General features: G+C 42.5%; 1 protein-coding gene across 1 annotated transcript in view; it reads left to right on the top strand.

Annotated features, from left to right (window-relative positions):
* The window catches only part of ATXN7 (ataxin 7), a 100,792-nt gene that overhangs the window by 42,640 nt on the left and 33,146 nt on the right, over positions 1–25,006 (top strand). Inside the window, 1 exon segment of the mRNA XM_032649600.1 lies at positions 9,846–9,950. Within this exon segment, the coding sequence (XP_032505491.1) occupies positions 9,846–9,950 (105 nt within the window).

Here is a 25,006-nt window from a genome sequence, read left to right as displayed (position 1 = left end):
CTTAGCTGAATGGTAGTGATGCAGGTAAGATTCCCTAAGGGTTTTGGAAGGTGCTTCTAGTTTCCGTTTGAAAGGTCAGAATTTGCTGACAGTATTTTGAGTAGCTAAAGGTACACGTGAGGTAGCCTGTCATGTATGTCACCTTTGTAACCCTACCTGGCCTTCCCTAACTCAGGTTCCCTAGGATTTTGATATTTGCTTCCTCTGTTCTTTGCCAGGTACTGTTATCTCATTTTCAGTACAATTAGTGACAACAGTAGCACTTATGACTTATATATGGAGGGTCACTATAAGGTTGGCCGCTTTTACGTAGTGATGAATAACTGTTAGGCTGCTTTCTAATCTCTGACTCTTTGGTCCTCTGGTGTTTGGTAGTGGAAACATCTCTTTTTTTTTTAATGTAATTTTATTGACCACTTTAGTTCAGAGAGGGTCCCAAACCACATACATTTTGGCAGGTTGTTGATTGCCTTTTTTTGTGTCTGGTTGGTTCATCATCTAATGTCTTATGATCAAAGGAAAGTCCAGTTCCCTTTAATTATTGGAGCAGAGAATATGAATTTGGGAGAAGTGTGTGCAGAAGGTAGAAATAAAATTCTGTTTTATCTTTTCCCCGTTGAGATGTTAAAGCTCACTTAAGAGCAGTTTAAAACTTTTTTATTATATCATTGATATTCCTTTTGATTACCCAGAACTGACAGTTACCATTTGAAATAAATTTGGGACTGACTATAGTAAAAGTCAGTTATGTGCAGACCAGCCTTCCAAGTTGGTCCATCAGGTTACTTCGAAGTGTTTCCGACACTAGTGGAGCTGAGAGTCCTAGTATCTAAGGAAACCTTTGCGTAGCAGTGAGAGCAGACAGTCCAGAGGTAGCATCAGAAGTCTGCTGTTCGATAGCATGCCTTGATTGACTTTGATTAAACAAGGCGGGAGAGGCTGGGAGTGCGCTGAGCAATGGTGAGGCTCGTGTGAGGTGGTGAGGAGCACGTACGTGGGAGTAGCCTACCTTCACATCTCAGCTCCTCCGTGTGCTGGCTCTGTGACTTAAGGCAGGTAATCTTGTTCCTCACTTGCTTTATCTGTGAAGTGGGGACAGCGACCCTGAAAGGTGGGTGGTGTTGTGAAGAGCAAATGAGTTAATACTTAGCACTGTACCTGGAACATAGGAAGTGCTCAGTAATTGAAAACTTTGATTGTTTGTGTTATATGTATTGCTTCTCAGATGGTGGTGTTGCTGTTGTGATTTTTGTTCACTGATGTATACCCAGTACCTAGAATCGTGTCTAGGCGTAGTAGACTTTTGATACATGAATGAATGATATACACAGAGTACTTGCCATGAGACCTGACAGACAGTGAGTACTTAATACACTGAGTGTACAGGAGGTGGTGGCTGTAGACCAGCAAAAGATTAGAGGCAGTGGCCAGTGTAACCCACTGACAGTGAAAATGGAAATAATTATAATCCTAATAGGTAAGACAGACCTAGCACATGCTCTGTGCCAGACATAGTTCTAAGAGCTTTATGTATACTAACTCATCTCATCCTCATAACTACACATTAAGGTAGCTACTATTATCGTGTCCATTTTACATATGAGGGTACTGGAGCTGAGGAACTTGCCCGAGTTACTGCTCCTAGTGAGTGATGGCATTGGAATTTGAACTCAGGAAGTCCAATCCAGAGGCCTTTCTCAAATTCTTTTGTTGAGAACCTACTGTGTGCTAGGCACTGTGCTGCGCAGACATGGCCTCTGCCCTCATGGAGTTTGTATCTTAGGGCGGTAGCCAAAGCACAAATTACAAATAACTAATGAGTAAAGAGAGAATACTGCCTGAAGAGATAGGCTCCTGCTTTAAACTGAGTGGTCAGGCAAGGTCTTTCAGTGGAATGTAAGCTGTGATCTGGAATCAGCCAGACAAAGCATTCTGTACAGAGGGAGCAGAATTAGCAAAGGGCCTGAGGTGGGAAAGTGGTTGGCCTGTGTGCGTAACTGTCGGAGGAGATGGAATTCTGGCATGGATGAGGAGTGGCTGTGTCTTACGGTTGCAGAGATCAGGCAGGGTCTTTCTAAGCACTGATTTTCATTCTGACTGCATTGGAGTACTCTACATGGTAAACTAAGGGTTTAATCAGACTAGGTGACATTTAAAAACATCACTGTTTTTATTTTTTAATTTTTAAAAATTATCTATTTATTTTTGGCTGCACTGGGTCTTCGTTGCTGCGCGCGGGCTTTCTCTAGTTGCGGTGAGTGGGGTCTACTCTGTTGAGGTGCGCGGGCTTCTCATTGCGGTGCACGGGCTCTAGGCGCGGGCTTCAGTAGTTGTGGCTCATGGGCTCTAGTGCGCAGGCTCCGTAGTTGTGGCGCACCGGCTTAGTTGCTCCGTGGCACGTGGGATCTTCTCGGACCAGGGATCGAACCTGTGTCCCCTGCCTTGGCAGGCGGATTCTTAAGCACTGTGCCCCCAGGGAAGTCCCTAAAAACACCACTATTTAAATGCGTATGGGTGGGGGAGTTGGAATAGGCGGAGGGGAGAATAGCCACTATTTAGGTCAAAGACCAGAGGACAGTGATCTGGAAGATGATTTTAAAAATGGCTCATGTTTACAAAGTACTTTGCATTGTTCTAAACATTTTACATCTGTTCATTAGTTCTTCCTACAACCAGTGAGGCAGGTACTGTCACTTTTCCCATTTATAGATGAGGAAACTGAGGTAAAGGCTACCAAGCGGCAAGGCTGGGATTTGAATGCAGCCAGTGTGTTTCTGGCGGCTGTGCCTTTAACTGCCAGGCTCTATGGCCTTAGCAAGCTAAGTTCTTCCATCTGTGTGTCTCCCATCATGCATTAGCTGGCCACATTAGCTACAGTGAGCAAGGAACAAACTGCAGCCCATCTTTGGCTTTCTCCCCTCTCCCTCACCCCCGATCCATGGTCTCCCCATCTCTTTGCAGAGCTCTCCAGAGCATGTCTTCAGTCTGGTCTCTCCCGTCTTCATCACATAGGCACTTCCTGTCTCACTCTGACTTTTGCATCAGCCCTTGGGGACCACCCCGCTACCCCCTTACCTCGGTAGATCCACACTCATGCCAGAGTGACCTTTTGTATCATGTGGCTTCCTTCCTTAAAACTGTGGGTTCTCCCAGGCTTGCAGGGTGGAGCTGAAACTCCGAAACTTGAGCCTTGACCCTCTGCAGGGGGAGCACCAGCAAGTCTCGTCCGCCTCTCCCCTGCCTTTCATTGCTTGCAGGGAGGAGTGTGTGGTCAGCAGCAGGGGCAGAGACCACCTGAAGGTTAAGCTCACTTTATAAAATAGTCAGTTGCCATTTGGTGTATATATCGATCTCCTGCGACTTTAATCAGTGAGAACTGGGGCCCTTGCAGCAGAACATGTCTAATGTGTGTATATTGTGTGTTTTTGTTTATTTTGCTAACACTGAGTGTTTACTATGTGTTCAGCATGGAATGCTCTCCACGGAGTAGTTTATTTCATCGTCACAACAGCACTGTGAAATGTAGGTCCTGTTCTCTGTATTTTACAGATGAGGAAAGTGAAGTTAATAATTTAACTGTGTTCACATAGCTAGTAAGGGAAAGATTAGGGACTTGAATCTCAGTAGTCTGACTCCAGAACTGTTCCTAGTTACTGCACTGCACACACTAGCAAAAGAGAATTTGCCAGTGTGCACATTTGAGAAGCAGACCCTGCAGCACAAATTTTACCAGAAACCGCCCCCAGGAATGGGATCATGTGTTCAAGGGAAACCTTCTCACCCTTGAACTTTTATCTCACTGGATACCCAGTTTTAGTGGGTGACTGTATGTCTTTACATGACCTAAAGGCACAGTTATACCCTTGACTTATGGTGGCACCACAGGGACTTCATCTAATACTTTAGTTACTCTCCACCCAATAATATTCGTACATCCATTTGCTGCTTCCTGTCCATCAAGTTAGGCATTGTTAGGCACTGTCACTAGAGCAGAAAACAAGACAGATGTGGGACTTAGTCTAGTGGGAGGAGATTAAGGCTCACACAGTTAGATGGATAGTTACAAACAGGGCATGGTGCTGTGTGGCAAGGCTAAGTCAGTGCTCTGAGAGCAGATAACGGGGCCCTGACTAGCCAAGTCTCCAAGGAAGCGACATTGAAGCTGAGACCAAATGAAGTAAAGTAACAAGCCAGGTCAAGATTTGGAGGAAGGGAGTTCAAACAGAGGGAACGGCAAGCACCATGGTGCTGTGACAGGAGAGAGCATGGTGTGCACCAGGGACAAAATGAAGGCCAGAGGGGCCAGGTGCAGGGTGCCAGCGGGGAGAGAGCCTTGTCAGGGGTCTTAGTTTTTATCCTAAGAGCAAGTGGAAGCTACGGGAGAGTTCCAGATGTCAGTCATTACTTCACCGTCACATAATCTTGAGTTCACTTCTCAGACTGTGCTAGGCAAGGCGAGGAGTCTGCTGTCAGACAGCGCTGCAGAGGCATCAATAACCATTCAAAAATCATAAGTCAGTGAGTGAAGGACTGTGATGGAGATACGAATGGTATGAGTAAGAGCACAGCTCTGGTCGAATGGCGGGAATTTCAGAAAGAAGAGAGAAGAGCTTTCTGTGCTGTAGGAACAGTTGTGTCCAAAAAGTAGGATTGCAGAGAACAGGGCAGGTTCTGAGAAGACCCACACAGTCTTGAGCTTAGAGCAGTTGACTCAGCCTGGAGAGATGGGAGGAGAAAAGAGTGCTAGGGCCTTGCTTGCAGAGAGGTAGGCCAGGGGTCCAAGTACCACTTTGAAGCCAGCAGAGGTCTCCAAGGAGAGGAATGGCTTTATTACTTTGTAGGTTGGTGGCTTTGGCAGCAGAGTGGAAGAGGCTGAAGAGGGAAGCAACTCAGACCCTATTAGGAGCTCTGTACCGGTGTGTGGAGGCCACCAGGCTCTGACCGCGGGCACTGGCAGTGGGAGCAGCATGGAGGAGGCAGATTCTGGCAGCTTCTGGGATAATGTTGGGAAATGCCTGGGCTTCTGAGCCCAGCAGACGTGGGTTCAAACCTTGACTCTGCCACTCACTAGCTTGTGAGATCTCAGTGTCTGTGTGCCTTAGTTTCCTGAGCAATACAGTGGGCGTGCATGACTCCTCTACCTTACAGACTGCTGGGGGACATTGATTGAGCACTTCCTGGGGCCTTCTAAGGCTTTGCGTGTATTAGCTCTCTTACTCTTTCTACCCTGGGAGGTGCTTGGTGAATTAGGTACTGTGATCGTCAATATTTGACACATGAAGAGACTGAAGTTCAAAGAGGTTATAGAACTTGCCCGAGATCACATTGGATTCGGGGTGCTGGGGAGTGGCCCACACTGTTAGCCACTCTGCTTAAAATACCTGTGACAGAGAATAACTAACTGGGGAGGAGCTGGAGACAGCCCTTTGAAGAGATGACAGCTGAGCTGAGACCTGACGTGTGAGAATGCCCCAGGCATCTTGTGAAGAGCAGGGGTAGAGCCTGGCCAGAGAAAAAGCTTTCCAAGGAGAGAATGGAGATCAGTGTGCCTGGAGCAGAGTGAGCCAGGGAGAGGGGAGCAGGGACTCAGGGGACGGGGAGTGAAGGGCGGAGGACAGACCGCTGGTGTATCCCATAACCTTGGGGGTTGTGGTAAAGGCTTGGATTTTATTCCGAGAGGAGTGGGAAGTCACTTGGGAAGTTTTAATGGTATTTACGTGATCTGTTGGAGGATTTCGAAGAATCACTCTGGCAGTCGTGTGGAAGGGATTGTCAGCCATGTGGGAGACTTTCTTCCACAGTCCATAGGAAAGGTGCTGGTGACAGGCTTTACAGTGGAGGGCTGGACAGTGGAGAGAAATGGACAGAGGTGTTAGAGGAGAGCTGATCGGACCTGCTGGTGGCCTGGGTGTGATGAGGGAAAGAAGAGTCGGGGTGTTGTGTGGGTTTTTAGTTTGAGAAGATGAGCAGAGTCATTTACCCAAAAGGGGGAAGATTTTGGGGGGCAGGGAACAGGGCAGGGTGGAAGGCAAAGCTCTCTTGGACGTGCTTGTTTGATTTGAGATGTATGAAAGACATCCAGATGGTAGTGTCTAATAGGGAGGGAGTTGGATTTGTGAGTCTAGACAGAGCTCGGGAGCCGTCTGGGCTAGAGATAGAAATGTGGGAGTTGTTGGCATGTAGAAGTTTGGGTGTGTGGGAGAAGGGAGATGCACAGGGTACTGCAAAGGTGAAATGCTTTGCTACGGTGCCCAAGTTTTGTTGTTGGGCACAGGCCTCAAAATGGGGATGGCAGCACCAAAGTAACTGTTCAGGACTGGCTTTGGCCAGAGGGCCTTCAGTCTGCATGGGACTGTGAAGGTTCTGCACACATGTGCTCATGTGTCCATGTGCTTAAACCCAGTCCTTCCTACGCTGCTGGCCTGGGGTCTCCAAAATACATGACGGCCTCGGTGTGGGTGCCGGGCCATTCACTGATTGGAAGATTAGGGTGACCTGAAACAGTCCATGGGGTCAAGTACAGTTTTAAAACTTTCATTGTATTTCATATAATGGTTTAAGTTGTATATTTAAAGAAAATTTTGTAAACTTTTTTTTAAATTCAGTAGGAACTCATTTTAACTCAATAGGAACTCTGTTTTCCGTCATAAATGAAGCTTTTCCCTTCTTGCATTTGGGCAAGTTCCATGTGTTAATTTGTAGATGGGCTGATTGTGAACTTACACTTGGAAAGTATTCAGAAACATACATACTGTCGCTCACAAAAATTATTTCATTTTCTCTGTTACCACAACATTCCACACGCTGTTCCTGTCGCTAAGGCCTCTGGAATGTCCTAATTCAGAAAAAGGATATAAACTCCTTTTTTTCCCCCAAAGAAGACATTTTATTTAAATTATTTTGTATCCTTTAGCTTACGTCCAAATATGGATATCTGAAAGTAAAGAATTCAGAAAGCTAAAATTAAAGTTGCTTTAGGTTCTCCGAACAGAAACTTGATTTCATAGGGTAGCATGAAGTGCGTTTAAATGTACCATGTTTTTTTCCACAGGGATTGTGTATGTGTGTGTGTGGGGGGGGGGGGGTGGGTGTGGGTGTGTGTGGAATTGAGGTCACAGATGGTGCAAACCTCAGTTTGAGTCCTGGTTGTACTTTTTTGCTGGGTGAAATTAGACAAGTTCTTGTCTCCATCGGTAAAATGAAGATTATATTGAAGGATAAACCTTCTGAAAAGTGCTTAGCTGAGAACCTGGCACAGAATGGTCTCTCAGAGAATGCCAACTGTTTATCATTATGATTATCATCTTTATTGTCATCAATTGCAAATAATTATAAGTTATTGAGGAAATTGAACCTTTTTACAGAAGTATAAATTCTTGGTGCCTCACAGAATGACCCCTGCTCACTTAGTTTTATTAGTATTTCTGAGTCTCACAAAAGAATCAAAGGAATCAGAACAAAAAAAGAACATTTTTCTACATAAACATCATTGTGGCCAGTTAAATTTTTATTATTTGCAAGGATTTATACAGTTTTAAATTTTTTACAATTGGCTTATTTATAAAGGGGTGGGAAGCTAGTCCCCAGCAGTATCTGGTATCTGGCAAAGTGACATATTTTAAACAGCATCGCTTGAAATAGAGTGCTGTGAGAAATCACACAAACCAGGCACATTGCCGAGGCCTAAGTCTAAACTGAGACCACTTAATTTAATACTTTAACTACTGTTTAATTAATAAAACTGATCAAGTTGATTTCATTACTGAAACTGTTGATTTGATGTGTATAGGCATTTCATACTTTGCAGCTGTAAGTTATGAATGTTTTGCCATTTCTGTAATTCATACTTAATTGTCCTGTGTCAGAATGATTTAGCATAGGGATATATGGAACTTAAAGTAAACTACTTTAAATTTTTATTTTTAAAACTGAAATGTTGGAACTTCCCTGACGGTCTGGTGGTTAAGACTCTGTGCTTCCAGTGCAGGGGGGAGCGGGTTCAATCCCTGATTGGGGAGCTAAGATCCTACGTGCCACGGGGCATGGCCAAAAAAAGAAAAAGAAAAAAGGAAATGTCATGTCAAACTGTAGCCATTGAAAATGGTATTACTTGTTGATCATTGCATGGATATAACCTTTCCCCTTCTCGCACATGTACTATTTTTAACTCAATGTGGGCACGCTTTCCAGGAAAATAGTACATTGTTTGGCTCTTAACTTTTCGTGAAATTGTTAAGCTTAGTCACAGAAGTCAGCAGCCTGTTAGAAACTTCTGTTGTCTTATCAGTTTATTCCGTCAAAGGTGTTCAGCCCTGACATTCAACTCGTTGGAGTTGGAATCTGGAAGGAATTTCTAGAAATCATATTCCTTCGGTCTTCAAGGGACCAAATTCAAGCCGTTGTTGTGAGTCAGAATCAAATCTCAGCTATTGACTTAGACAAAGTAGTTCACCTTTCTGTGAATCAGTTTCCTCCTCTCCAGAGCAGGGTTATAATGGTATCTACCCAAGCAGTTGTGAGGATAAAATGAGATCGGAGCGCGTAGAACCTGCTCAGTGCTGCTGCTGCATCCCAGAATCGTGTTGGTCCCTGGTATATTTCAGATTCACAGCTAGCTATCTGTGCAGTTCAGTGTAATAGAAACTGTTTAAGAAAATCTGACCTATAGCTGTGTGTAGATATTATTAGATCTGTAATTTGACATTTTAGAGATTATCATCACTTTACATCACCCCGCCCCGGGGCATTTTCTGTTTCCTTTAAAACCACTGAGCCCACCCAAGCTGGAGAAAGTGTGAAATTAAATCTTACAGGAAAGAAAGCAGATGCTAATCAGCTTTTTGGATCTTTATTCCCTCTTTAAACTTGGTATTTGGTCTACTAAAATATTTGCCTAATTGAAATGTGCTAATTATCCATTCATTGCAGATGTTCTAAATAGTGCTTATAGTGTAAAATGCCAAGTCTGAAATATTTAAAAGATTTAGATTCTGGATTTGAACTGTTAGCTCTGTTCCCTGGATTGTTACTAATAATTAATTGTCCACAGTTAGGACTTTTTAGTTAACCATATGTTACCAGGTATCAAGTTACTGTACTTTGTTTTCGTGTATATGCAGATAGTCTAGTTTTACATTTGTATTTTAATTAACTTCTTAGTACAGAAGAAATTCAGCTTGTATCTTGCCCTATTCTGGTAACTGAACTGAGATTAATGTATGAAATGTTGTGCTTGTACTGAGGTTCTTTCTGTCCAGTGGCATCAGTGTGCAAGCAAAGGACTAGAGGTTAGTTGTGACCTGAAGAAAAAAAAGTACGAAAATCATTTTCTTTGTATTACATGCTGACAAAACCAGCAGTTTTACTCTTCAGTGAAACCTCTGCTTCCTTTCTTAACGGTTCCATAGAACTCAGAGACCAGATGGCTGGAATAGAATGCATAGTTAACCAAACAAAACCATTAGATGGTACAGCTTTGTGAATTGCTAAGCATTTTATGTGGTTGCAGATTCTTCCTCATAACCCTTGGTAGAGTTCATCTAAAGTTGCTTTATTGTGTGAATGTATTCATTGTTCGCATTTTAAAAGATTTGTCTGGTTTACCTCATACTAATGATTTCTCGTGCATTTTATTTTAACCCTTTATAACGGTGTTTCTGTAAGCCTGATTTGATTTCTCTGTTTTAATAGTCATGGTGTGTCATATCAGTTACTTTTAAACTGGAACAACTTTTATCCTGTGTACTTTATCATAAGGCAGCTCCTTTAGAAAGTGTTGCCACCCCAGATGGTTTCATATTAACAGGAACCACATGAGTGAGTGATGCTCTCTTTCTTTATTGCAGACATGCCAATATTTGGTCTCTGTCCAGCCCACGATGATTTCTACTTGGTGGTGTGTAACGACTGTAATCAGGTTGTCAAACCGCAGGCATTTCAATCACATTATGGTAAGTGCTTAACCATTTAAAAATCATTATTAGAGGGTAAAAGGTAGAGCAGTATTAAACCAGTGACAGCATGGGTAGGCTATAATACCCCTCCCCCTGTCAGGAAGTAGGTTTTCTAATTCATTGAATGGGTTAATGCCTATCAGATGTTGGGTATTTTCTGAATTTTCTTGAAAGGGATGTGCATTTTCTGATTTTTATTAAAATTAGACAGGGAAAAAGTGTATTTTATAAAATCTTTGTTGGAATATTGCATCAGTGTAGTAAAAGGTTTGGTTCCTTCTAGATCCCACGGTTGTGAATTCAGTGGTTGGTAAAATTATATATACACACACAGAGTATAGAGACATGGCTTTTTTTTTTTTAAAGGAAATGTGATTTTGAAATGTCCAGGTTCAGTAGTTCTAAATGTATCTTGATGTTGTAATTTGTGGATGTGATGAAACTATGCTATCTTGCTCCATCAAAATGCGCATGTACTTAGAATGAAGCATTGTGACTTGAGGAGTTTCATGAACCTCTGAGCTGTCCCTGTTCTTTTAGGCTCCAAGCCTGTTGTTATCTGATGTCAATCATGTGAGAATCCAAATAAGCTTGTTTTTCCATTGTCATAATGCTGCCTAAAGTGTTTTTTAAAAATTCCGATCATAAAACTTAATTTTATATCCAGTTAGATTCAGTAACAACTCGAAAGTATTTGAGTACCCACCTTGTTTCAGGCATTGGGGATGTGGTATCATTCCTACCTCCATGGAGTTTAAAATCTAGCTGGAGAGAAAGGCAAAACTAATGAGACACATTTTTTTAAATGACTGCAAGTTGTTTTGTCATTGTCCTCATGACTACAAATGCAAGCTTGAGACAGGGAAGAACAACAGGGTCTTTCTGTAATAGCGTGTTCAAGCAAAGCCTCTAAGGAGGTGACCCTGGGGACCTGAGCCCTAAGTGATGAGAGGGAACCACCCATGCGGCGATCTGGAATAAAAGCATTTCATACAGAGGGGAGAGCTGGTGCCCAGACTTGAAGAAGGCTAGTGAAGTTGGTGAGGGAAGTAGAGACTTGGGAAGTCAGACCTTTTGAACCAGGGCCCTGTTCATGTACAGGCTTGTAGGCCAGAGGAAGAAGCCGCTTGAGGGCATTGGAAAGTTTATGTAAGGGAGTAACACAGGACCATCTCACTGGTTGACTTGCTGAGTGTAGATTGTGGAAGAAGGGTGGAAGCAGGGAGAATGGTTCAGAGGTGAAGATGATAATAGACTAAGGCTAAGTGGGGGAGTAGAGCTAGGGACACAGCCTAGCTAGCTTTGAACCTACAGGGCTTTCTGTCGGGCTGGGTGCAGTTGTAAGAGTCACACTGTCATAATCAACATCCCACCTCTTCCCCCAAGGAATCTTTTTTGTAATTATAAAAAGTTCTTTGAGTTTGTGGTTCTCGGTGAGGCCTGGGCGTAGGCACCAGAGTGAGTACAAAGCTGAATAAGATACTGTCTCCTTGCTTAAGACTCTTAAGTGGCTAGTATCAGAAAAGGCAGTTAGTCAGTTGCCAAGTATTTTGGAGTTAAGGATTCTGAAGGCAGACTAGACTGGATTTAAATCTAAACTTGCAAGAACCATAGGTTAGTTCTTTGTCTTGAGCAAGTTTTTCCAACCTTGGCTTCCTTTGTTATAATGTGGGGACAGTAATAGCAACCTCACTGGTTTCCAGAGAGGATGAAATGAAACAGCATGGTGAAGCCCCTCATGCAGTGCCTGACAGTTGATAGGTATGAGAGAGAAAAAAGGGTACAGCTGTAGATACAGGAAGATGTGGCAAAAGTCGTAAAACAGTCCAAGTTCTTAAGAATAAGGAGGGGCACAGATTGCTTCTCGCACAGTAACTCAGAGCAGGCTTCTTAAAGGAAACAGCCTTCACATTAGGCTATTCGGAAGAGCAGAATGGATTGTTTTTCCCATGTGCAAATTTTTTCCCGTCAATTTTTAGGTGTGTAATACATACATGTCCATTGTGGAAAATGCAGAAAATACTTTTTAAAAAATCAACTATAATACCCTAAAGTTGGCAGTGTTTTGATGCGGATGGACAGGGCTGCCACATACAGCTGCACAGCTTGTGCACTGAACAGCCATGTTTGGTGGCTCCAGGTTGGCAGCAGGGATGATGGGAGCAAGTGCAGAGGCAGGAAATTCCAGGCTGTCTGGAATGTACTCCACGGAGTCTCCATTGGCTGGAGCTGGTGTACCCATGTGTGGAAAAGCTGTGTGCAAAGGCAGGCTGGGGCTGCTCAGAGAGACTCAGTGCCATCAGACACCCCTGGCCTTGATATGTCGGTGGGGACCTATTGCAGGTTTTTTAGCACCTGAGTGATGTGACTTAGTGATGCTCTAGAGAATGGGCAAAGTGGATTAGAAAGGAGTGTGAAAACAGCTGCTGTTTGTACCAAGGCCCACTTAAAGGTGTTACCTCTTGCAGGACTTCCTGAGGCAGAAGGGGGCCCTCTTGGTCCCCTCTTCCAGAAGCACTTCACTCAGTTACATACAGCACGTTTCACGGAGATGATTTTATTTCTCTTCCTCTGTCTCTCTCATAGAATGTCTGTGTATTGGGGGCGGGGTGTGGGTGAGGGGAGGGAGTGTCTTAAAATCATATTTCTGCTCTTTTTATCTACCAATATGTAGCATACACAGTGTCTGCTAATAAGGTACTTGTTCAATGACAAAGCAATCGTGGTAACTTCCAAAGTAGAAGAAGATGTGGTGTGAATGCAGGATTTACATACATAATCCAGTGCCTTTTGTCGCCAGGCAGGAAATGCAACTGATAAAGGCCCCTGGGTGGGGACTTTGGACCCTCTTGTGGCAAGGGAAATTTAAAACTGTAAGAAAGAAGAGAGTCTGGCAGAAGGATGAGGGCCAGGTGCTGAGAAAGGGATTCAGCTGGGAAGTGTAGAAGGTGGTCCCTCTTTGGGAGCAGCACCCAAGGAGAAGGCTGATGGAAAAAACAGGAGGTTGGGAGATGGATAGTTGTGTGGGCTTGGGGGCAACTCCACGCAGTGGAGGAAGGCACCATGTGATGGCTCTCGGCTGGTTTGGGAGTAACATCTTACTCACCTGGAAAGGAGAGGCAGTCGGGACCAGGACCAAGAACCATTCCCAATGTTGCCAGTGTCTCTTCTGTCTTTGGGGTGAGGGGCTGTAACAGGAAGAAGTATTGGGAACCCGTTCTTCTTTGTTGTCATTCCAGGAGGCTTATCACTATATGTTTGTTTTCCAGAGTTAACACCAAAAGACCAAAACTGTTTTTGAAATTGAAGAAATTTCTACAATCTGTTTATGACTATATTAGGAAGAACTCATACCTGCTAAAGGAGAGATTCTACTGTCTTATCTTTTTTTTTTTTTTTTTTTTGCGGTACGCGGGCCTCTCACTGTTGTGGCCTCTCCCGTTGTGGAGCACAGGCTCCAGACGCGCAGGCTCAGCGGCCATGGCTCACGGGCCCAGCCGCTCCGTGGCATGTGGGATCTTCCCGAACCGGGGCACGAACCCGTGTCCCCTGCATCGGCAGGCAGACTCTCGACCACTGCGCCACCAGGGAAGCCCTGTCTTATCTTTTGATGAAATTGGTGAAAATGTGTGGGTGGGCAGTCTTCTGTGAATTCATGTATTGCTGATATTCATCTGTGACTTTTATGAACAAATGAGCAGCTGCTACAAAATTCAGCAGGCGGTTCCTTTAAAACCACTGCTGCCTGGCAGTGACAGGGAGGGAGCTACAATGGCAGCAAGGCTTATAACTCAGTTCACGTTGGTGGTAATGAATTGGTGAGGAAGTTATTACCATAGTAGCGAGAGACCTACAGACATACCTCACTTCCTGTGCTTTGATTTATTGTTCTTCGCAGATAGTGCGTCTTTTACAAATTGAAAGTTGGGGGCAACCCTGCATCAAGCACATTTGTTGGTGCCGTTTTTCCAGTAGCATTTGCTGGCTTCATGTCTCTGTGTCACATTTTGGGAATTCTTGAAACATTTCATACTTTTTCTTTGTTGCTATGTTTGTTAATCATGATCTTTGATCAGTGATTATTGTTGGGACTACAACTTGCTAAAGGCTCAGATGATGGTTAGCATTTTTTAGAAATAAAAGGTTTTTTTTTTTAAATAAAGCATTTTTAAATTAAGGTATATACATTCTTTTAAGTCATAATGCTATTGCACACTTAATGGGCTACGGTATAGTGTAAACATAACTAAGTATTGGGAAACCAGAGAATTCGTGTGACCTGCTTTATTGCGACATTCACTTTATTGCGGTGGTCTGGAACCACACCTGCAGTGTAATATCTGTGGAGTGTGCCGGTACTCTTGCTAGCCGAGCTGCCTCTTTGGGAGTTAACTATTAAGCAGGATTTCCATTGGAGCAATGATGGTGAGTGATTGTAGTGTCATTTTGGCATTTCTAGTTTCATAGTCTGACTGTTCTTGTAGTATAGATGGCTTTCTTTCCTGGAAACTGCATAGTAATACCATGCTTTGTTTTAATGTTTTGAAATAGTCCAGGCTGCCTCATGTTTCTCTTCAGTTATTCAGTATTTTTAGGAGTGAGATGTTTCTTCCTGCTACTTTTCAGATTTAAAAATATAGTTGAATCAGTGGATCCCAAACCTGATGTGCCTCCAAATCAAAGGGGAGCTTCCTAAGTGGCCCCTTCCTACAGCCCACTGCAGACTAGCTGGCTGGGAGTCGCCAGGGATAGCACCCAGGAATCTGCATTCCACACAGCTCCCTAGGCTGATTCTGGCCCACAAGCTGGCCAGGATGCATTATGCTCACAGCAGATCCCCTCACTCGGTAGGGGCTGCTGCTTTGTATCCCTGTGCTTGGCATAGTGACTGGCGCAGATCAGCACTCCGAGATTCGTTGAGTCTAGCAAGGATGGCATGAAAGGAGGCCCCTGCTTTTTTTAACTGATTTTTAACTTTTTGTATTATTTGCTAGAAGTCTCACAGTATTTGCCTCTAAAACTTTACATATGAAAGAGGGCTGAGGTGGTGACATTCCCTATGGCCAGAAGCACCTTTCTTTTGAGGTTGTGAACCAAGTTGGGAATCCGAGTTGATCATTCAGTAATAAGTGTGTTGGTCCTAAACTGGCTACTGAATAGCGTAAACTTTGTATTCCTGTTTACATGCCTTTACTCTGGATCTGAACAGGTAGGATCAGCTGATGACTTGTGGGGGGCCTCTGGGGTTCTGTGTTGAAAGAGCCTCGCAGGTGATTCTGAGAAGCTGTGCACTGGCACTGCTCTGTGCTCTGCCGCTTCTCTTTGAATTTCCTTGTGAAGACTACCATAATTTCTCTCTTAGGCAGACACGGGCTGATCTTACCTAGGTGAAATAAATGAGTGATGTGAATTCAGCTTGGACAGGTGCTACGTTTAGCATCTCTATAATTAATTGAAACCTGCTCGAATGTCAGCTGTTGAAGTATTTTGCCTCTGATGAGTTAGGCTGACCCACTTTTTCACCTTGTGGCTCAGCCCTGAGTCCCTGAGCACATGTACCTCTGCTACCTTTCCCCAATTTCGATCCACCGAGTTCCATCTTTATCATTTGCTTATTTAATGCCACTTAATATTTTTTCTTTAAATCAAACCACTTCTATTTAAATAAATCTTTCACAAAGAAAACCTTACTAGAATCATCAACGGGAAAACTACTCTTCTTTGCCATAGATGGTAAGTGTGAAAATAAACACAGTGAAAAGATTAAATCCTTTGTTGCTGCTCTGGCCAATGCCAGCACTGAACCTTGAAGCCTGCTCTCTTAGTTAAAAGCGAGACTAGCACGTTTTAGGCAAGTGTCATCCACAGAGTAGCGTGATGTTACCAGAAGACTTGAAAGAGATTTGGAAAGGGAGTAAGTTTTCACTTGAGATTTAATGTTATTAATGTTGAAGAGTGATAACCTACTCCATGTTTGGGGAAACACCAGCTCAAGCTGTTGGATTTGGTTTCCTCTGATGTTCAGGGAGCTGTCTCCTGAGGCCAACCCCAGCCTAGGAAATGCCTTACCGAGCAGTATTCTCAGATCTCACGTTGATCTGCAGAAGGATCACAGTTAAATACCCTTTGCCATTTATCCATCGGTATCACGTGTTGCGTGCCGTCCCATTGCTGTAAGTGGGGTGGGAGTCTGGGCTCGGTGTAAAACATCTGCCCCTCTCTCAGACCTCGCTTCACAGATGGGGATGTCATACATATGGCTTTTTCATAACTTGGTGAAGGTACCTTTAGCAGAAACACCTCTGCAATCTGAGAGCTTTCTCCGCTTGCAGATACTACAAATCCTGTAAAATTAACAGCCACGTGTATTGCTTGGACTTAATGTTCCTTAAAGTGCACTGAGGTCGATTGGATTCTTTTAGGTGCCAGGATAAATTATATTTTTCTAAAATGTCATTTTCAGCAGAGGATGAGTAAACAGAAATTACTCATACTTTTTTGAGCTAATTAATTGGTTTCAAAGATGGTCAGTGTGAGAGCAAAATGAATCTTACTCTGTGAGATCCCGTGGGCTGTTTCTGGTAAAAATGCCGATCCCATTGTTGACAACAATTTCACATAGTTGTGACCAATGATCGCCATCATATAATTAAGTTAATCTGCATCACAGAGCAGAGGTTTTGCTGTTTAATAAAGAACACCCTCTCCCTCTTGTCTTCTGATTGACTTAGACATGGAAAGTAACATATTCAGGTATTTTGAATGAGTTGTTTTATTTGGTTATTAAGTAACTTTGATTTTGGATAAAGAAAAAAATGTTTCTTTTTTCTCTCCAGTTGTTAGCTAAATTTGGCCTCTACATTCTTATAATCTGGGTCTTATTCTACTTTGAAACTTTCAGTGATACTTAATCTTCTTAGGATTGGCATTCATTTAAAAGCCCACAGGCTAATGATAATTTGTACTTGATTCACAAAGTGTTTTTGCACGTATTATCTGATTTCTTGTTCTTAGCAACCCACTGAATGGATGGTTTTATTCCCAGTTTACGGATCAAACTCCTAAATTAAATTTCATTCACACAGATAAAATGTCCGAGGCTGGGTTTTCTGTCTCCTTCCATCTGTTTCTTTTGCATATAATAAGGATGTATAGAGTTAAAAGAAAATCTAGAGTAGATGTAATGAATTCCACATGTCACAAAACTGTCATTAATGACAGATGTTCTAGTTCAGGTAGAATTTTAAGTTTGCTTAGAGTGGCTGGGTCAGCATTGTAAAGCCATTACCTCAGAGAGGACATTTAGTAATTTGAAGACGTAATGGTAGTAGGTAGATATTTGATTTAGCATAGTCATTGGATTTCTCTTCAGCCTGTTCTACTTTATTTAACCCTAAATCATAGTAGTTATCCAAAGCCAAGCTACTCCTCTTTTTGTTACAGCCTCATAACATTTTTTAGCTTCTTTAGAGAATTGGTTGGCATATTTCTGCAGTCAGTATAAAGATTGAAATTTGTTGCAGAGCCAAAAATACTTCACTCTTTTACTTCAAAGACACACGCCAGGCCTTTCTCCAGCAGTCGGGGGCTGAGCCAGGGAAGGGAGCAAACCAGAGCAGGCACATCAAAACGTGAGCAGTGTCAGGGTAGACGTTAGTGTAATTCTCGAAGGAAATTCCAAGTTAACTATTTGATCTAAGCTTCTTGTCACTGAACAGCATGATGTGAAATTAATGCAGTGAATTCAGTTCTTCTTTACCACAAGCCAAATAGTGCTAATTAAAAATTTCAGATAACTTCAGCAGCATCAGATAAAGGATCAATGTAATTTTATCTTTTTTTCTCAGTAATACAAAAGCAGGTACATTTAAAATGGTGTTATTTATGCCATTTGTAGGAGCAGCATTTTAATTGCTAGTTATAAAATGTATTGATTTTCCTTTATACTGAAATCTGGGCCTTTATTAATGTCTGTGCCTTTGGGTTTTTTAAAAAAATCATAAACTGGAAATGAATAATATCATTCACATTTAACAAGTATTTATTGAGTACCTCCTGTCTAGGCATTGCTCTCCACTGAACTAGGAAAGCAGTGTCTTTGATTTCATGCAGCTTTAGGGAGGGTAGAGCGATGAAAGATAGAAATCTTTCTAGGGTAGAAAGATGAAATCAAGTAAAATAAGATGATTTCAGGTAGTAATAAAGGCTTGGGATAGTGTGAGAGAATAACTGGGGCAAGGCACTTCTGGTAAGGCTAGTCAAAGAAAGCCGCTCTGAGGAGTTGATGTGTAAGGTCAGTGATGAAAAAGAGCTAGCCATTTGAAGATTTGGAGGAGCAGTGTTCCACAAAGAGAAAATAGCAGGTGCAAAGATCCTGTGGGAGGGAATGACCTTGGCAGAGAGGCCAGTGAGGAGGTAGAAAAACAGTGTGCAGGGAGGAGAGGGGTCCAGGTTGAGGTTGGAGAAAGGGGTGCTGGCGCCAGATGGAAGGAACCAGGCTTGGCCAATGCAGGCCATGCAGAGTCACTGAAGGATTTTGAGCAAGGAAGTGTCTTGATGTGATTCATGGTTGCTCTGAGGAAAACGTAGCGGGCAAGAGCGGAAGCAGGGAGACGGTTAGTGGGCTGTATTGCGCTAGTCCAGGTGAGGGTGGGATTTGGAGAGAAAGCTTAAGTTGAAGGTGGTAGCAGCAGAGGCAGAGAGATGCGGATAGACTGGGAATCATCACAGAAGTAGAAGGCCAGCAGGGGTGGCTGATGGACTGGGATTGAGTGATACGGGAGAAGAAGGGATGAGAAATGGCTCTTGGGGCTTTGGCCTCAGCAGCTGGATGGATTTACTTAGCTTGTAGATCATGGGGTTGTTCTTTCAATTTGTATATGGACTTTTGTTTGTTTGTTTTGTTTTAATGAGGTGTACTGACCTGAATGAAAAGCCTTTGATGTATTCATTCAGTCTTTAGACATTTTCTAGAGATTGTGGGGATAGAAAATAGTTATTGCAGTGATGCCAAACTTTGGGGCATTTATTCTTTTGGGTTTTTGTTGTTTTTGTCTTTTTTGTTTTTTTTTTTTTTTTAGTGGAACAGTAATTTAGTCACGTAAGCCAGGAAACAAAGGGACGCTCTCATTTGGGTAATAGAAACTTATTGATTAAAAAGGAAAAACACATGTATTTGATTTTTTTCATTATTAACATAGTAATGCACATTGTGAAAGAAAAACAGTAACCATCAGCAAGAGGATAAATATGCAGTCAGAATAAGTAAATCTCCATCTTACTTTTCAGGGGTACAGGTTGACATAAACTCTTGGGATGTTTCTAGACCCTGGACAAAGGAATATTTAGCTGTGTATTTCTTGTTTTCTCATACACATGGAAAATTAGACTTATTATAAGTTCACTTTTTTAAACTTAGTGATCTGGCTTGTTTTTCCATGTTAATGCACATTACTTCCTTCTTTTTAAAGATTGCCTATTATTCCACTTTCTTAATGTACTTAATTTAACCTGTCCCCTATTGGTGGACATATAAATTGTTAGTGCTACGTTATCACGTGCAGCGCTTAAAACCCATTCTTTTTTTTTTTTGCGGTACGCGGGCCTCTCACTGTTGTGGCCTCTCCCGTTGCGGAGCACAGGCTCTGGACGCGCAGGCTCAGTGGCCGTGGCGCACGGGCACAGCCGCTCCGTGGCACGTGGGATCCTCCCGGACCGGGGCACGAACGCGTGTCCCCTGCATTGGCAGGCGGACCCCCAACCACTGCGCCACCAGGGAAGCCCTAAACCCATTCTTCTTTGGGAATGTCTGTCAGTATGTCAGTGTATTGATTTTCCACCTGGAGGCTGGTCAGAGCTGCCCTCCAGGTTAGTGCTACTGTGATTGAATGAACTACTTCAACAGGTCTGATTTGTGTCACCAGAATGAGGCAGTGAAAATGTGAGTTTCCAACAGCATCAATCAATCAATAAAAATTGTTAACGTTCACCTGTGCTGCTCTTGTCTGCTACATACAGAAATTATTAGGATGGATGTGCTTCAGATTTTAAAAGGGACATTTCAGGATATAAATCCATATTTTAGTTATATTTGCTGAAAGATGTTTTTCCTGACAGTCATTTCACAAGGCTAGTTTGTGGGTTGACTAGTTAAGGTACACATACACCTGCTATGTCAACCCCGTTAAGCTGTGGTCTTATATCTGACCAGAAGAGGGAGTTTTTATCGCTTGGATATGCAGTAGCACCTACTTACTACCTGGCTGGGGTAGTTCCTCCCACGCACATGCTAGTTCAAACCCCTAAAACTGGTTTGGGGGAGGGGGCAATGGCTAAATATATCTGTTTCCTTCCTCATTCCTTATTGTGTGTATAGAAATTCCAGTCTTTAGGTTTACTTCTCTGTTCTGTTTTTAAGACAACAGTTCTCAATTTGAACGTCAAAGCAATTGTATACGTTTTCCTCTTGTGTGTTTGAAAGTTAATAAAAAGAGAAATGGAGGAAGGTAATTACCTCAATTTAAAATACAAGCCATCAGCCCCTAATCACACATGATATAGTTCTTGACTTGTAGTCTCCTAGGGTGAAAAACTCCAGTATGGAATTTGTTTCATTACTTCTTATGCTTGATATTTTAAAAAGATTGCTGAAACTCCTACTATAGAAGATTTGTAGTGAGCTTTAGAAAATTAAGGTGTTGTTTCGCAAGAGTGGCTAATAGGCCTTTTTCTGTGTTACTCTTACCGTGCTCAGTTGTGTTAGTAGACTCTCAGTCTGTGTAGCCAAACAAATGAAATGGGTTCCACAGTCAGGATAAAGTGCTTTGATGTAATACCAGAATTTCATACTGTTTAAAATTTTCTTCCACTTTCTTCACAGTGCATTTTTTGTAACAAAAACTCAAGTGAGTTTCTTAGTGGATTTTTTGATTGATATGGGAATATATGAGATGCGTACATCCACCATATATACTTACATAGATACACAAATGTAGTAATCTCAAACATGCTATTTTCAGTTCAGCCTACTTCTTTCTTGTTTTTTTTTTAATGTTTATTTATTTATTTATTTTCTTATTAGTCACCCATCTTTCTTGTTTCTTTGGCGCTCACTCCCCACCTTCTCCAACTGTAACGGTCCTCCACTCTAATCCATCTGTGTAACTAGGTACATTCTTAGTATGTAACTTAGTATACATCATTCTGTATTTTTTCTTGTGCTCATGACTCTTTACAGACACATGTAATCTCCCATGTTTTATTAGCAGGGGCTACTGGTCATAGTTTTACCCAAAAAAAAAAAGGGATCCTGTTATGCATACTTCTGCTTCTTTTCCACTCAGCAGTACAACATGGAGATCCACTCACATCCCAAGACAATACTAATCCCCTTTTTAAGGTGCGGCTGTGCGGTAGCTTCCTCAGCCAGACCCTCTGTCTGTGGACATTCACTTTGTCTCCTGCTTTTTGCCTCTATGAACAGAGCAGCAGTAGCCACCCTGCTACATAAGTCCTTAACTGCTGGTGGTTTTGTTTCTGTGGGATAGAGTCTCAGGAAAGGATTCTGGGATCAAAAAGGGTATTTATTTGCATTGTTAATAGCTGCTACTAGGTTGTTTTCCAAAAAGGCTCTCTACTAGCCACATATGACAGTATCACCATCAGGAGTAGGTGTTTTATTTATTTTTCTAAACTTGCATTCCTTAGTTTTCTAAAGCCTCTTACAGTGTTTAACACGCATATGCACAAGTGTGATTAATTGTAATTTGACTTTGAAGTCAGTTTTGCAAACAAGTGCAAACTTTTGTTTACTACCAGTGTAGCATGTGTCTTCTGAGTTTGAGTGATAGTTTGAGTAATGATACGAGGCAAAGAGATCTTTCAAAACGAGTGATGATTTTTAAAATACTCATTTAAACAATTATAGGCAGTTTTCCTGGCACTTGTGGGAGATTTCTGTTCATTCTGTATGGAATTTATCTTAGGGAAGAAATCTAGTTCTGTTAGGCTGAGATTCCTCTCTGCAAAATGTGTAGTCTTCTAGAAGACAATAATTTCTGTTGAGATCAGTTGCGGAGCCAGTGAAAAACTATTGCCAGTTTTATTTCTGATCTCATTATCCTCCTTGAATTTGGTGTGATTGGTCACCTTTTAGCAGTGTTCACTTTGTGTATCAAATAATGACTGGGCTGAGGTCAGACTGTGGTTCACACAAAGCCTATGTAAATGAGGCTGTGAGGTTATACTTTATTTGCCTGCCTTTGAACAATCTGAACAGCTGAAAAGGGACACACACACGAAGTGTGGCTGAGCCCTGAAGAAGTGTCCACCAAACAGATCAGACGATGCCAGCCAGAGGGAGGCTGCTGCGTGCTGTTAGCCCCCAAGGTGAATTATCCCCTTTTAAACTTCATCTCCCACCTCTCCTAATCCTGTGTGAGCACCTAATGAGCACTGGATAATAACATAGCAGCATTTCTGGGTGAAGCTAATCTGATTCTGGATAGCAGGCTTCCCGGCCCACAGCTGAATGAATTGCTTGGTATTTCCAAGTTTGAAAATACTTTCTCCCCCTTTCAAGTGCTCCTTGGCAGCAGGTGAGGAATGTTAAAGCTCCTGTAAGTGCCAATTAAGGCCAATTATAACTTGGCCCGGCCTGCTGAGACAGAGAAGTGGAGTGAGTGGAGGCTTGTGCTGCTGTAAGCTGGAGAACTGGCTGCCACTGGTGACAGGAACACAGGATTTCCCAACTGCCAACAGCTCATTTGTTGTCCTGCAGAACACCAAATGACACCTCTGCTGGCTTCTCAGGAGTGGATTTAGGAAATCCCAAGATGTGTTGGGGACCTCACTAGTTTCTGTAACGGAAACCGCTGTCTTTCTTTTGGTCTTCCTTTATTTTGAATGATGTCCACCATCCAGTTTCTCCTTCTTTCTAATCGTAATAGCTGACACTTATCGAGCATTTAAGATGTGCTGGGCACTGCATTACATGTGTCACCTCCTTTACTCCTCACCGAGGCCCTGTTAGAGGAGGCAGTATTACTGCTTCTCAGGGGAGGGCACAGACCCTGAGAGACAGAAGTCTCTTGCCCAAGGCTACACAACTAAAAGTGCTGAGGCCCGGCCAAACCCAAGCCCTCGTGGCCCCTCCTAGCTGCTGCCGGTTTGCTTGTTTGCTGGGAGCGGGCTAATTCACGGAAGAATTTGTGTCAGTTCAGGACTCCCTTTGTGCAACCAGAGTAAAATTGATGAGTGCACACCATCCACACCACAGCCAATACCTATAATTTTTGGTCTGTAAGGCATGGATGTTATTCTATTAAAATGGTATTTTAGTCCGTAGTCTTTTTTTAGTCTGTAGTCTGTTTATTTTTTCATAAGAAAACAGAAATGTGACCATGTCCCCAGACCTAGGCACTGAAATATGAGCCATCATTGGGAGATTTAATATCAATATAAACTTTATTTGGATAGGATATTGAGAAGTGGTTTGAAGAAAATAGTAATAATGCTTTCCAAGCAGAACAGGGTGGTATTTGGTTAAGTATTTTACTCAGGGTATTAAGAGCGGTATGTGTTTAAAAGTTCAGTCTGAGCTTTATATGCCCAGTTGTTGTGTATTTGTTTTTATTCTTATTGTACAAATTTTAATTTTCCTGGTTTGCACTATCATTCATCCCTTCTTTGATGTAGATCTTAAAAATAAATTCGGATTATTTCTTTCTTGTTTATATATGAAATTAAGTGTAGACGTATGTTTGTAGCATTTACGAAGATTTGCTGAAGCTCATCCTGAAGTTCCTCCAGGTTACAGAAAGACGTCGTTTCCAAAATTGTCTTGGGTTGGCTGGTTCTCGTAAGGATTGTTTTCCCCACTAGCGCCATCACCATCTACAAAAGGGAACATTAGAAAGGCAAGCGTTTGTGGTGGGAGACTGGCAAGGAGTCTGGTGTCCAGGCTGAGGGGTGCAGTGATGTGGAGCTGAGGCTTAGTCTGAGTCAGGTCCTCTTATCCCAGTTCAGTTCTGCCATTGATAGTGTCAGGGAGACTCCTCAGCTCCCCCTTGGCGAGGGCAAGGGCAGGTGGGTGCAGGGAATGATGCTAAAAACCTTTCTGCAGTCAGGTAGTAGGGCAATAGAATTTGTTTTTCTCCTGCTAGCTTAAGAAACCCGTCAGTGAGTTAACCTAAATGTCTTCTTTTTGCTAATTAACTTTGGAAAGATTTGCTCATCCTGTGCTTCTAGTCCCGCTGATGGCTCTTTCCTTGTGTTCTTCTGTCTTTTAAGAACCACCATAGTTTTGCATTGTTTGAACCGGAAATCTGGTGGGGGATCGGGGGAGGGTTTCAGAAAGCCCTCTAGATCTTAATATTGCTGCTGTGGTTAGGGTCTGAATGCTTGCTGTGAAAATAAAGCAGTGTGGCTACTACTCTTTTGTTTTACAGTAAATGTAGAATTTGTGTCTGGTCTAATAGAAGCCATTTCCTATGCCTCACAACTCTTTACCACCCCTTCCAGGCCAAATCTTTTCCACACATGTAATTCATGACTTTGTGCCAAATAGTCTGTGTTGGGTGATGGTATTTTGTAGAGGAATTTACCCCCTCCTTTTGACATTTAAAAGTGTTCATTCTGAACTGTCAGGCATCTGAGTCTGTTTATGTGTGCAGCCTTTATTATCATAAAATTCAGATCAGTTGGCTGCTTTTTTCCACGTCTATTTGATAGTAAGATTTGGCGATTGACAAGATTGGGGAGTAAGTGACGCAGGGAGTGTAATAGGGCTGAAGACAGACAAACAGCTAAACCAGGAAGGCCTGGTTTACAAAGAGCCGCTTAGAGAAGTTTTGGGATTAAAAGTCTAAAAGTTCCCCAGCTTTAGTCAGTCATCCAGTGGTTGAACTCTGGACAATAAGGTGTATATTTTTTTCTGAAATTAGACTGTTTTACAAACATGCACAGAAAATGGGTTAAGGTTTTTCTTACCAGATTTAAGGAAAAGTGTGCTTAGGTATAACAGACTTGTGTTGTTTTAAAGTATAGATAGTGGG

The sequence above is a fragment of the Phocoena sinus genome, chromosome 11 (genome assembly GCF_008692025.1).
Source record: "Phocoena sinus isolate mPhoSin1 chromosome 11, mPhoSin1.pri, whole genome shotgun sequence".
NCBI lineage: Eukaryota > Metazoa > Chordata > Mammalia > Artiodactyla > Phocoenidae > Phocoena > Phocoena sinus.
The sequence above is the reverse complement of the archived record's forward strand: the minus strand, read 5'-3'. Positions and strand labels throughout refer to the sequence as shown.